This window comes from Lithobates pipiens, unplaced genomic scaffold, assembly GCF_037356315.1.
Source record: "Lithobates pipiens isolate NorthernLeopardFrog02 unplaced genomic scaffold, aLitPip1_a1.2 Scaffold_27, whole genome shotgun sequence".
In the NCBI taxonomy this organism is placed as follows: Eukaryota; Metazoa; Chordata; class Amphibia; order Anura; family Ranidae; genus Lithobates; species Lithobates pipiens.
In genome coordinates, this window is record NW_027507788.1 from 93,933,710 (window position 1) to 93,947,305 (window position 13,596).

Consider the following 13,596-nt stretch of genomic DNA (forward strand, 5'->3'; position numbering starts at 1 on the left):
TATAGGCTATGGCAGCTATATTTCTGCACTAGCTATAATTTTACATCTGGAAAAGTGAATATAAAAAGAGAACTACAAAAACACAATAGCTTAGGATAATGTAGTAGCCTAGGAGCATTAGAAAAAAAACTAAAAAAAAAAAAAAAAAAAATAAGCAGGAGAAATAAAAAAAAAAAAAAATATATATATATATATATATATATATATATATATATATATATATATATATATATATATATATATATATATATATATATATATATATCCCTCACACTTCAGGTTTTTCACAAAATAGATATTTTGGTTTCACTGCTTGAAGAACTGGCAAATGTGGAACATTTTTAATGAATACACAAGCCACTCTTATAAAAAAGAAAAAACCGTAATAAAATCATCAGCCTTATCTGGTTATTCTAGACTAGAGCTATTCTCCAAACCGCAGACCATTTGCCTTTATCCAGCCCTTGAGGCACTGTGCCATCCACTGACACCAATGATGGGTCACCATTCCTCCCACAGACACCGATGATAACAATAGAGCACAATTCCTTACACTAAAAACAATGGTGGGGCACTTTCTAATCCCACTGTATACAGTCTGCCCCCACCCACTAAAGCTGCGAGGATAGTAAACTAGCCCTTTGTTCAGAAAGTGTGGAGACCCCGGTTCTAGAATGAAGAAGAGATATGGAAAGGATAAGAGCCCTACAAATTGTGCAAGTCCAGTAAACCTTTAGTTTACAAATTATATTATATATATATATATATATATATATATATATATATATATATATATATATATATATATATATGTTTCAGTGGTTCTTCCTCAGGGCTTAAATGGTGATAATAAATAGGGCAAAGACTGGACAACAGATTCTAAAACAAGATTTTACTCATTCATGTCAGCAGTCTGGCTTTTACAGCTGTCTGTTTCTCCCATTAAGAAATTTCCACTTGATTCCTGTCTTGGTGACCAATGTCATCAGGGAAGGAACTGAGTGGAAGTCTCTCCAAACAGGGACACAACATCAAATAAGAATTTCTATAGTTCCTTTTTTAGCAATTTTCCTGCACAGACCTTGTTGCTGCCCACCAAAATATTATCACTAAAAACGTAATCAGATTTTCTAGCCCAGTTTGTTAACAGAAACAAACTGCTGTTCTTGTTCTTGTAGAAAAATAAACCAGAAAGGCAAGTACACTCACCTATACTATATCTGCAGGCAATAATTTAATGAAGGCCAAATTTAACCTTATGAGGACAACCAAGCCGAACAGGTATAAATTAAAGCAAATCCGCTCAATTATGTTTAAAATGTTCTACATTCAGTCTATTTTACAGTTCCATTTAATGGAGTTCCATAGGAAGCTATAAAGTGGCAAATTATATTTTGGGTTCCATGACTATCTGTCATGGATTTACAGGAGCTACATGCAAGAAATCATGCAGGGCACAGCTTTCCAGTCCATTTATTATGACCTAAAAGGTCAGTGAGTAAGTGCTGTGCTAAGTCATGCAGGAGGGTTTAAAAATGGCTATCATTCTTCAACTGATGGTCTTTGACAAAATGGCACCTCAGTTCTTCAGGGCATGACAATTTATAGAGCCATGTGTCATCTGACACACAATCATATTAATGGAAAACATGAAACCAGTAGACGAAGAATGAATGATAGCATCAAGTCTGATCAATGGAGCTTGATGTCTAATAGAAGCTAAGCGAATGTATGTATAAAATTGTCAGCACTGACTTGAAGAGAAGCCATTTTGTCTCCAGAAGGATATGATTGGTGCAAGATTTTGTCAATGCTTAGCAATGCTACACAGCCACACCATACCAGCCGCACATGCAGTTCCACACAATGCACTCACTTACCTCTCACAAGGACATCCTGGCGGTAGGCTCTGCTTCCAAGGGCATTAGTGACCTCGCACAAAAATGAACGGTTTACTCTCTCGTCCACTTCGTCCACATACAATATATTTTCCTTTACCCGGACAGTGGATGGAAGCGGAGAACCATCAATTCTGAGGAAACAAAAGTATGCAGAATTATTTTTAGAACCTCTTTAGCTCAGGCATGTTCAGATCCTAAATCAGCCTTTCTCAACCTTTTTACTCCAGAAGAACCCTTGAAATAAATTTCAGGCCTCAGAGAGCCTGCTAAAACCATTTATTTGCTGGTCAGTGGGTAAAATTACAGTAGTGGTCAGCATATATCTTTTTAGCTGTCTCTAAAGGTTGTAATTCATTTCATACAGCTGGTTCTGCCAAGTAGCATTGGCCCCAGAATTATGTAGGCATCAGGCATCAGATAGGTCAATCAGCCACAGCTCAAGGATATTCTAGCGACCTCTGGAGGAACACTAGGGTTCCACAAAACACTGGTTGAAAATGGCTGTCCTAGATGGAATCCCAGCTGAGCAAGCCATGCGGAAGGTGGTCACCTGTACTGGACCAATCTGTAGCTGGGGCATTCGCAGTCTTGCAGCTGCATGCATACAATGGACTCATATACGTGTGCCTGTGGGATGGGGAATGCCTTGGACATTTAAGATTGGCCCAGTACAGCGACAGCTTCCTGGTGGGCTTGTGTCAGTGGGTTCGCACAAGGATCCAAATACACCCAAGCACATCCCTACTCTTTAGGTACCATTACCACATAAGGATCAGGAAACAGCCAAAACATTTACCGATATTGATCCATTTGGGTTCAGTTAAAGTGTATAGGCCAAGCAACAGGTTCCCTTAACTACCATCTTCTTTGGCTACCAAGAGCAAACAGCTCCAAATCTTGGCTATTAGTGTCCAAATGGAGCAGCAGGGGACTAAAACCTAAAAGTATATGGAGTTGCAGAGGATGGATGTTAACTGAACGTGTTACCATTTCCTTTACGGACAAAGTATAGATTCTTTTTAAACTAGAAATTTAATCTGCTCTTCATCCTAATTATTTTCCTGTAAAAGCTTATAATGCTGATGAATGAGTAGAACTCAGTAAACCAGTTATTCCCCTCCCAAGCCATCCTTTGACTATTCACCTGCACACCGACCACAGGGAGGTGGTAGGGGGACTGACGGGTCTGCTGAATCTCATTTCATTTTGCCGCATGAGATTGAGTAATTTTCCTTTTGAAGTTTTAGCTGACTCTTATATGAGTCAGTGGCAAATGTTCTTATATGAGCAAACTGGTCCATCCCATGCTTTGAAAAGAACACGTAGTCCCTTTTAAAGATAAATCTGCGTAATACTGGCTATTGCTTCAGTGTTTGAAAACTGATCCCAGTCCATATGGATTTTTATTGCCTTTAGGCCTTCGTGTAGATCGACCTTGTCTATACGCGGACCACACAGGCAGCACTTGAGCATTTAGTAGTCTTTACCCATTCATACTCACGTTTTCCATATATACGACGTAGGAGGGGGATTGCCTTTAGCACTGCATGTTAGAAAGACGCCATTGCGTTTTAAATGCCAGTTATCATCAAATCCTTCAACAGTAACCTCAGGGGGATCTGCAAGAAAATTAAATCAGTTCAGGAAGCTGAAGACTTATATAAGTGAAGTTAAAGTATATGTAAACCCCAAGGGCCCATTCACACTTATGCATCAAGTTAATGCACAGTAAACCGTGTTATATGCAACACGTGTTAATGCATGATCATCAGTGAGCTGCGTTACTGTGCCATAAATTTTACATTGTTGCGCTGATGCATTTTTTAAGTGCGTTAAGGTTCAGTGGCAGCTCATTCAAAATGAATAATGCCTCTTAATGTAAGAGAACGCATTGCATTAACTCAACACATAATCTAAATGGGCTTCATGACATTCACTGTGAAACACCATTTTTCCCCCTATTTTTAGTTGCATTTTCACACAGCTTCATTGTAGACATTTCGGGTTGATTTACTATAACTGTGAAGTGCAAAATCTGGTGTAGCTGTGCATGGTAGCCAAACCGATTCCAATTTCAGCTTGTTCAATTAAGCTTTGACAAAAATCTGGAAGTGGATATGTTTCTATGCACAGCTGCACCAGATTTTGCCTTTTCCAGTTATAGTAAATCTACCCCTTCCTGTTTACATGCATGCACTCCAGCATTGGCTCTACGCCATTTGTCTTGGCATATTTCCTGAAAGTGAGAACAGTGGACGGAGGCATGTCTCTTGAAATACGTCAGCCTTCCAAACGCAGCATATATGGCATGGAGTGGCGTTTTGATGTGCTTTTTCCATCTTATGCTTGTATAAGTACGTTTTCAGCTTTTGTATTTAATAAAAGTTGTTGGGGTTAATGCATTAGGCGTTTGAGCCCTCCTGTGGCTTTTTACAGGTTTTGTTTTGAGGTACCCCGCTTGAGGAGAGTAGGATCGGATTCAGTATTGTGACAACATGTATGGATGTATGACAGAGAGAGAGAGAGAGAGAGAGAGAGAGAGAGAGAGAGAGAGAGAGAGAGAACTTTTCTGTGGACTTGGGTGACCACGACAGAGAAATCTACAACAGAAGTGCCTCATCAGGGATCTTTATGGCAGGATCACCAATTATTTGTTTAAAAAAAGTTGCAGATTAATATTCAAAAAGTACTTCTTTAATAACATCTTAAAGTCTATGATATGTTGCTAATTGGTTGCATATATAGTTGTGCTCAAAAGTCTGCATACCCTGGCAGAAATTGTGACATTTTGGCATTAATATTGAAAATATGACAGATTGTCAAACACTTATTTCAGGATAGTGATCATATGAAGCCATTCATTACTGCATAGTTGTTTGACTCCTTTTTCACTTATAATAAACAGAAATCATCCAAAATGGCCCTCATCACATGTTTACATACCCTGGAATGTTTGGCCTTGGTACAGACACGCATACAGGTTAAATGGCAATTAAAAAAGGTAAAATTTCCCACATCTGCAGCCTTTTAAATCACAATTAGTTTCTGTGTATAAATTGTTAAGGAGTTTGTAAGCTCTCATGTGAATGCACTGAACAGACTAAATACTGAACCATGGGGAGCAGAAAAGAACTGTCAAAAGGAATGTTTAACAAGGTAATGGAACTTTGTAAAGCTCTGTTAGCATGGTCATATTTTCATAATTTAATGTCAATATGTCACAATTTCTGCCAGAGTATGCAAACTTTTGAGCACAACTGTACCTTAAAACATACAATGCCAACAACATAAAATTAGTTGTATTAGCCAGAAGAGTAACTAGCTATAAAAAGGGCAGAAAATTGCCCCACAAGGTTGGGGACCAGTATAGATCATTGGTCAGATATTCTGCATCAAAGCCAAGAGTGCAATTTTTTAGGTTTCTTTCGCATTATGCAAGAGCCAAACTGATCTGAACTAGGAGGGGGGGGGGGAAAACACAACAACTTCTAGGATGCAGTTTGACTTTTCACAACTGTGCTATGAATAATGGTTTCTGTCCTTATTCCAACAATTCTCTATTTTTTAAGCAATAATCCGCTTTTTAAATTATACTAGAGGTTCTGCAGGAAGCTACACATTCAGAAGTAATTAAGCAGAGAATAGCAAAATAGACTGATAAGGTCTTAAGTATCTTTGGAGTTAAGTTGGTCCGGCTATAGATTTTTCCTTCATTTGTATTCATGAATGGACAGCACTTACCAGGTGTAGCATCCGCTGCAACTGCATACCACTAATAAGACTGCAGATGCTGGATACAAACTATTTGGCATGACTTGTCCAGTGTAGGCTGGATGTCTTGCATACAAATGAATCCTATAGTAAAAAAATGACTACAAAAGTATGACTGTATTATAGCGTATCTAAACCCAAGAACAAAAATGCATAGTATTGCCGTTCATCAGTCATCAAATGTGGCTGCAGTTTTATTTTATTCACACATTTTTCTTTTATTTTAACCTTTCTTTTCCTGGAATTGGGTAACTTTCTGCCCTAGGGTGACCACCATACTGAAAAGCATGGTTATCCTTGGACAAGGAATGTGTAAGGGCTGCCTTAAACTGTTAAGACAACATAATAAAATAACCTCACTCTCTTCTCCATAACAAGGAAAGGTGTTCTGTAGTCCGTGGAGATATCCGGGAAACAATGCTAGCTGATAACGTCCTATACTCTCTGCCTCTGGACTGTTATAAGCTCACCAGATATCTGGCTAGATGACCACATTTCTTTTGCACTTATCTAACAGATATAATCAGGGTTTGTTTGTTTTTCAGTGGGAAAGCAGTTCCAGCACTGAATGTATGTCATTGCAAGGGGTGCTGGAGGATCCATTAATGCTAGCTGCAGGGAGATTTATTGTCGCTGGGGGAATCCTTTGTTGCAGATGAGTTTGTTGCTGGTGGGTTGTTATATTGCTGGTAGGGCAATTGTTGCTGGGGCAGATCTACTGTTGGAGGGGTCTGTCGTTGCTATCTGCTAGAGGGTCCATCTGTGCTGCCTGAAAGGAGATCTATTGTTGTTTGTTTCGGGGGGTTGGTAGTTTTGTGGCTGGAGGGGGGGGGGGTCTATAGTTACTGAAGGGGTCTATTGTTGCTGGCTGCAGGGGATCTATTTGACTGATTTTCTTGTTACTAACAAATTCCATACAAATTACTTAGCACCACAAAGTGATAGCTGGTTCTGTACTCTCTAAAAGCGGCAGTACTGGGAGGTGTGTAGGGGGTGGAACGATACTACAAGGAGGGTAGGAGACAAGGGGTTACTCAGAAGGGGGAGTAGTACCTGCACCTATTCTCTGAGAAAAAAAACCCCTTGGATATAATTAAACTTGTGATATAGATAGATACTTTACAGAACCCTGGTGTGAGAAAGGCTGTATTAAACAATAGAAGACTTGAGTTATACTTACACTTTACAGACAGCTTTAAAGGTATAGGAATCATTTTTGACTCATGGTTGATGTTACAAGTGATGGGCATCCCGTCAGCTTGCGATGTGGGCGTCAGTACATATCGGCTAACAACTGTGTATGTTCCATCTGTGTTATTGGTCATGGTGGTGGTAACGTTGCCAGGGAGACTTGTTTGCCATGTGATGAGGGATGGGGGTCTCCCACTGGATGATCTGCATGTGGCTACAGTTTGTTCTTCCCCGTTTGCTATAGCCTCAGTGTTGGCCTCAGCAGAATTTTGTGGCACAGCTGCAAGGTGGAAATAAGTGCACGTTAGAAGAAATATGAAGATGGTTTATTAAATCTAGAGGGAAGTAGGAATGTGTATGCCTTGCTCAGCACATCCAGATTTGGGTTAGAAAATGAAAATGGCCAACAGGGGCAAAACATTACATTTTAATCTATAAAGTATACAATACTATAGTAATGCCATCCATAACTAGGTTCTGTTTTTGAAGTCTCTAGTGGGAGGAGAAAAAAAAATGACCATCCGAATTATTTTTCATTTTGAAAAAAAAATAAAAAAAATGCCTAAACACTAGTTAGGTGGACTTGTTGAACTTGCTATTGAGCCTTCAAGCCAAGACTTTTTTTTTTTTAAACCATTAGGTGGTTGCTGGCAAGTTGAGGGACTCACCGTCTGCTCAGCTATTGCTGTGACCCCAGCAGGAAGGTTACATGATCTATCAAAGAAGTAAACTATGAAATGCCCTGCCACCTACATTGGCTGATGGGTATAGAAAAGTAGTAAAAGGTGGGCAATGTATACAAAGAAGAGGACAGGGAAGCTCTGTGCTGGGTTAGTCCAGTGAAAAATGGCCAACCAAGCACAGCCACCACCACTCCCATCTTCATTTGTAGTGTCTTAAATGCCATTACATTTTGTATTTGCTGCAACCATACATGAAAACATTGCATCAGCAATGGACGGGTTGAGCAGTACTATGAAGGACTTGCTCTTAAGTATGCTTTGCCTTTATGACTTTTGCAAGTCCTAGTATGGTGGGGTTAGACCAGTGGTCATCAACCCTGTCCTCAGGGCCCACTAACAGGCCAGGTTTGCAAGATAACTGAAATACATCACAGGTGATATCATTTGCTGCTCAGGGATTGCAGTATTCTAGTCTACATCTCCCCAAGGTAATACATAAAACCTGTCCTGTTAGTGGGCCCTGAGGACAGGGTTGATGACCACTGCTTTAGAAGACTGAAAGTATGCTTTTAGGTACATTTTTTAGTGTATATAGTTTGGCTTCAGTATCAAAGTGGGGAGATATGCTTCATCCTTCTATTTCTCCAGAATAGTAAAATGAAATGCAACAGGAATAGCATATCAACCTTACTAAGGCTAAAGCTGAACAAAACAGTAACGGCCATGGTGGAACGGCCGCTGAGAGCAGACAACGTTACAACTATCTCCCTGAGGTGATTTCACTAGCTTGACTGACCAGATTATCTCATTAATTTTTGGTTACATTTTAGGCTGGATTTGCACAATGAGAAAATTGTGGTGCCATTCATTTCTAATGGCACTCCAACACAGTAATGCAGTGCACAACAACACACTACCATACACTGTAGTGTGCTGCATTGGGGATAAGTGAAGTTGTAGTCCATTCTGGTGTGTTAGCAGCCTATTCAAAATGACCCCAACGCACCCAAATAGAAAAGTCTAAAAAGGGGCTTAAAAGGTCCAATTAACCTTTTACAAAATAAATGTGGGGACAAAAATGTGTATTAAGTATCAATGGACGAGTGTGGCGATTACTCCACTCTACTCCAAGTCCACCTGCCGTGGTTTTTTTTTTTTTTTTTTTTTTTTTTTTTTTTATTAACCGATCTCTGTGAATAGATGATTTTTTATTATTTTACAAAAGCAGCAGCAGGAGAAGAACCTCAACGTGCTGTATGGGGGTGGAGGGGAATTTACACCTTAAATATGGGGTGCAACTTTTATCGTGCAAAAGGAGGAGTTAGCCTTCAAACACTTCCCCCTTGGTGGACATCATATTACGTCCTGGATGTTGAGTGAAGACACCTGGTTTTTGTAAAAGGCATCCTAGCGGCAGATTAGGATTGCTTTTACAGGCAGCGGAAGGGGACATTCCCCTCGCCCAGTACCAGAACAGGCTCATCCAGTGCAAGGATCTAGAATTGTGGCCCCCTTCCTCACTGTTAATACATGTTGTAGAATAGGTGTACCACCCTATATATTGTGTTGTTGCCCCCTTTCCTTAACTGCGCCCAGGGCAGGTGGCCCTCCTGCCCACTCCTTGTCCCAGCCCTGCCTCCCCTTTGACACCCTCCAGTACTTCTCCGGGCTCTAGTTTACCTTTGAGCTGGCCGCAGACCAGCTATGATCTTGAGAGGCCAGAAGCAATGTTGAGACATTTCCAGCTCTGGCAGATGAAAACACTGCCTTTTTTTTGCTGGAAAGAATGAGATGATTTTTTTTCCCCTCTTTTTAATCTCATGCTTTCCAGCATAAAGGAGAGATGTTAGGTCTTATAGACCCCATATCCCTCCATAAAGAGGGCATGTCATGCCTTATTCCTAAGAGAAAATGTAAAAATAAAATGGTTTAAAAAAATAAAAATAAAATGTAAAGCTCCCTGTCCCCTTGTGCTCACACGCAGAAGTGAATGCATACGTAGGTCATGCCCGCATTTGTTAATTGCTTTCAAACCACAAGTGAAGCATCACTGCAATGGTTATAGTGAGAGCAATAATTCTAGCACTAACTCTAAACTGGTAACCTGGAAGAATGTTTAAAGAGGAAGTAAACCCTGATGAGTTTACTTCCTCTTTGATTCCCTTCAAAGGCAAAGCATAATGGACTACTATGCATCGCATAGTAGTCCATTATGTGTCACTTACCTGACACAGGAGCCAGCGAAGTCCCACCTGTCCCCTGTAGTCCGGCGCATCCATCTTCTCGGTGGGTCTCGCTGCTCCGCCACTGTCATTCAGTGAAGCTGCGATGACGTCACTCCCACGCATGCACACCGGAGCCGACACTCGCGGCATATCGCCGTTGACAGCGGCGCCTCAGTGCGCCTGCGCGATGCTGTCTATGGCGCATGCGCCGTAGACAGCGGTGCCCGTCCTTCGGAAATATCTCCTAAACCATGTAGGTTTAGGAGATATTTCTTGGACCTACAGGTAAGCCTTAATCTAGGCTTACCTGTAGGTCAAAGTTGGTTGTAAGGGTTTACAACCACTTTAAAGCGTCTCCTATGGAGATTTTTAAGTACCGTAACTTTGCGCCATTCCACAAGCATGCGCAAATTTAAAGGGCGACATGTTTGGTATCCATTTAGTCAGCGTAACATTATCTTTTATATTTTACCAAAAAACTGAGTTATATATTGTGCTTTTTTGCATTAAATTATAAGTGTATTCTTTCCCCAAAAATTGCAACTGTAATTTTATTCTCTAGGTTCTCTGCTATAATTTTTGGATGTTCTGAGCAATTTTCTAGCAAAAAATAAATAAAAAATGTTGACGTTTGCATGTAAGAGGGAAATGCCAGAATTGGCCTGGGCTGGAAGTGGTTAAAACCAAACTCAAGTCTCCCACTTTTTTCTGTAGTAGTTTACAATGGCATGTTATGATTTGTTTCAGATTTTTGCATGAAAATCTTTTCCTGCCCCATCACTGCAATGCCCAGTGCTGGAAGTGCCAACAGCCACAACCCCTCAAGGGTCCTTACCCAGATCTGTGGCAGGGGAGTGTCTGCACTACGGAGATTCATATATAGATTCAATACGTTTCTATGAGGTCTGTGTTTTTTTTTTTTTTTTTTTTTACTTTAGTGATTAGAGCCTGAGGTGCCAATTGGCTTGTAAAAGCTTGTCATCTGGGAGCAGAGCACTGCGCCCCGCACCCTCCCACTTGTGTTATTAGTGAATAAATTTGCCATCAGTTTCCAGCTTCTCGTCCCAGCCAATCAGGACAAGAAGCTGAAAATTTTGAACCCAGAAAGAAGACATGGTTAAGGTGGAAGCTGTGGCGCCGGGTATCAGGGGAGCCGTGAACACTGGAGGGCACAGTTTGTGGGGAAAGTGTGGACCTGGAGAGGTGCCCCACATTTTTTTTAGCACCAGCTGCCACTGCTGAGATTAGTGGGTCTAACGCTGGTTCCTATAGAACTGGCCACTTATATCTAGCCACCCTGCACAACTGCTTCAACATGATGGAAAATTGAGATTCTTACTACAAAGTCTCTCTGGCTACATATCAATTTCTGTGACCTCACCTGGGCTTCAAACAAACAAAATGTGCAAATATAACACCCAGTGATCACAATGATTTACCTATGACAACCAGTTTTGTCGTGGCCTTGCGGTTACCGGAAGGAAACAGTGTTACTTCACAAGAATATTCTCCTTCATTAATGGCACGAACTGATGAAATGCGGAGCGTTGCGCTGTTTTGTGAAGGATTAATCAGCTGATAAGTGTTTGAGTCACTTATGTGAGTTCCATGTTGAGGACTGTAAACAGCTATGCTGCTGCCACCCTTTTCCCACATTATCTGGCTGACGTGGACGTTGGGATCGCTGCTGCTGATAGTGCATGGCAAATCGATTTCCTGGCCAATGATCCCAGTCTTCTGGTCATTGACGGAGATCTCCTGGGCCTGTATGACTGAAAGCAGAGAAATCAGTCAGTATGGCAGAGGGTAATGGATTAAGTACAATATTAGTAAAGCAAAGTTAAGCATACATTGGGCCTAGATGATTAGCAGTGTTTTTGAACTACAGTTGTAATGTTCTATGTTAACTGTGCAGTATTGGAAAATAAAAGGGGAGAGCCTGACTGGCTACTGTTAGAGTCAAGACCAGCTCTTCCTTCAGACATGTTGGGTAAAACCCACTGTATCAAAATGCAGTTTATACCGTAAACAGGGCCAAATGTACACAGAATGATGCAACTGAGAATGGTTGAGATGTCTGTAGTGTACTGCAGTGCCATCTCATGAAGTGCAAGATACTCAGTATTCCCCGGGACCTCATTGGAAGAGGGTAAAACCACCCACTGTATTAGGAGGGGCATTTTAATTTTTCCATTTCTGCCATGGCGATGGTGGTAGGAAGAAGAAAAAAAAAAAAAAAAAAAAAAAGTTAATAAAACCATGCTTGATTACAAAATACAGTATAGAAGTCCCCCAAGAGATTAAATAGTGCATTGGTTATGATATATATCAGATCTCCAAGGGACAGAAATAATGCCATATAAATAGGGGACATTACAGGCAGAATGTTCACAATAGAATATTTGTCTAACTCAAAAACAGAACAATTAGTCCAGATCAATCACACAAATTTTCCACCATACTGGAAAGTCTCTCCATCCAAAACATCAGCACTACTGCAGCCAATATCTAACTGTCTCAAGAGGTGTAGAACAAACTCCCAGCTAAACTCACCAGCCAGCCCGCAACCAACTGAATTATCCTGTCTAACAATCAAGGGTTTTTTGCACACATTTGCAAATACTTACACAAGCTGCAGAGCCACTTTTACGGCACCCCAGTATTATCTGCAGTACCAACTCTACATTTCTTATAGCCGCCATAGATGAAGCAAATGCCAGAGGGCAAGTAAACTTTAGATGGAGCCCACCCCTCAAAAAAAGGCACACTGGACACCCACCCTATAGCACAATGGCAGCAAAGTTGTCCACTGCGCCCCCTAACCAGTATTCCAACAGTACAAATGGCCACTGCCCCCACCTATAACTGGCCTTCGCAGCAAGGAGCACATGGAAGGGCAATGCATGAAAAAACAAAACTAAAGAAAATTTCTACCATTGTGCTATATGTCCAGTGCACCACTGTGCCTTTGATATATATATATATATATATATATACTAGCGCCAATTTAGATAGAAGCCAATTAACCTGTCGTCATGTCTTTGGAGTGTGGGAGAAAACTCATGCAGGCACAGGGAGAACATGCAAACTCTGTACAGGTGGCGTGGTTGGGATTCGAACCTACGACCCTAGTGCTACCCAATTAGTTATTTTTCTTTTTAAATTTTATTTTCACCTGGTTGGCATCCAAATAAACACACTTCCCATTCTAGAGTATCCAACGCTCACTCACTGCTCTGCATTAAATTGTTGTGTTGTCATCTTAGGAGTACAGAACTTCTCACCCTCTCCTACCCTCCAAAACAGACGCTGATGTCCTATAGTCCACAGGGAGAAGGAAAAATGCTAAATATCAATGCAGGACATGCAAAGAGTACAGGAAGCAAAAAGCCCACTAAATTTCATGCAGGATCAACAGGAATTTTTTTGCACTTCTTAAAACGGATATAACAAAAAAAAAAAAACAATTTTTATGGCATATTTAATAAGGCAAGGGGTAGTAAGAAGCTGGGCGTTAGGGTACATACAAGTTCAAACTCCAAACTTTACACATTGATCATTGGGCGAGTACTAGTACTTGCCACGTTTGGACCAACACAAGATCAGCACTGGACAGCTCCTAGAATACTTACAATAAATTATTGTTCATTTAAGCCCGCTAGAAAGAACAGCACACAGATACAGTATTATACCACACTGCATTAAAAATTTCCCTTTAACTACTCGTTAGGAATCAACGATACGCACCATGCATTGCTGAGCAATTACAAGTGTGAATACTGCTAACTTAAACAATCTTTGGTGAATTGAGGCCTTTAATATTTA

General features: G+C 40.7%; 1 protein-coding gene across 2 annotated transcripts in view; it reads right to left on the reverse strand.

Moving 5' to 3' along the window:
• NECTIN2 (nectin cell adhesion molecule 2) overlaps nt 1-13,596 on the reverse strand; it is a 140,033-nt gene that overhangs the window by 77,040 nt on the left and 49,397 nt on the right. For both annotated transcript variants that reach the window (XM_077457229.1, XM_077457228.1), the window contains exons 2-5: nt 11,211-11,543; nt 6,853-7,143; nt 3,403-3,520; nt 1,881-2,032 (exon numbers count right to left, since the gene is read on the reverse strand). In XM_077457229.1, coding sequence (XP_077313355.1) covers nt 1,881-2,032; nt 3,403-3,520; nt 6,853-7,143; nt 11,211-11,543 — 894 coding nt within the window. The remainder of the gene's footprint in view (nt 1-1,880; nt 2,033-3,402; nt 3,521-6,852; nt 7,144-11,210; nt 11,544-13,596) is intronic.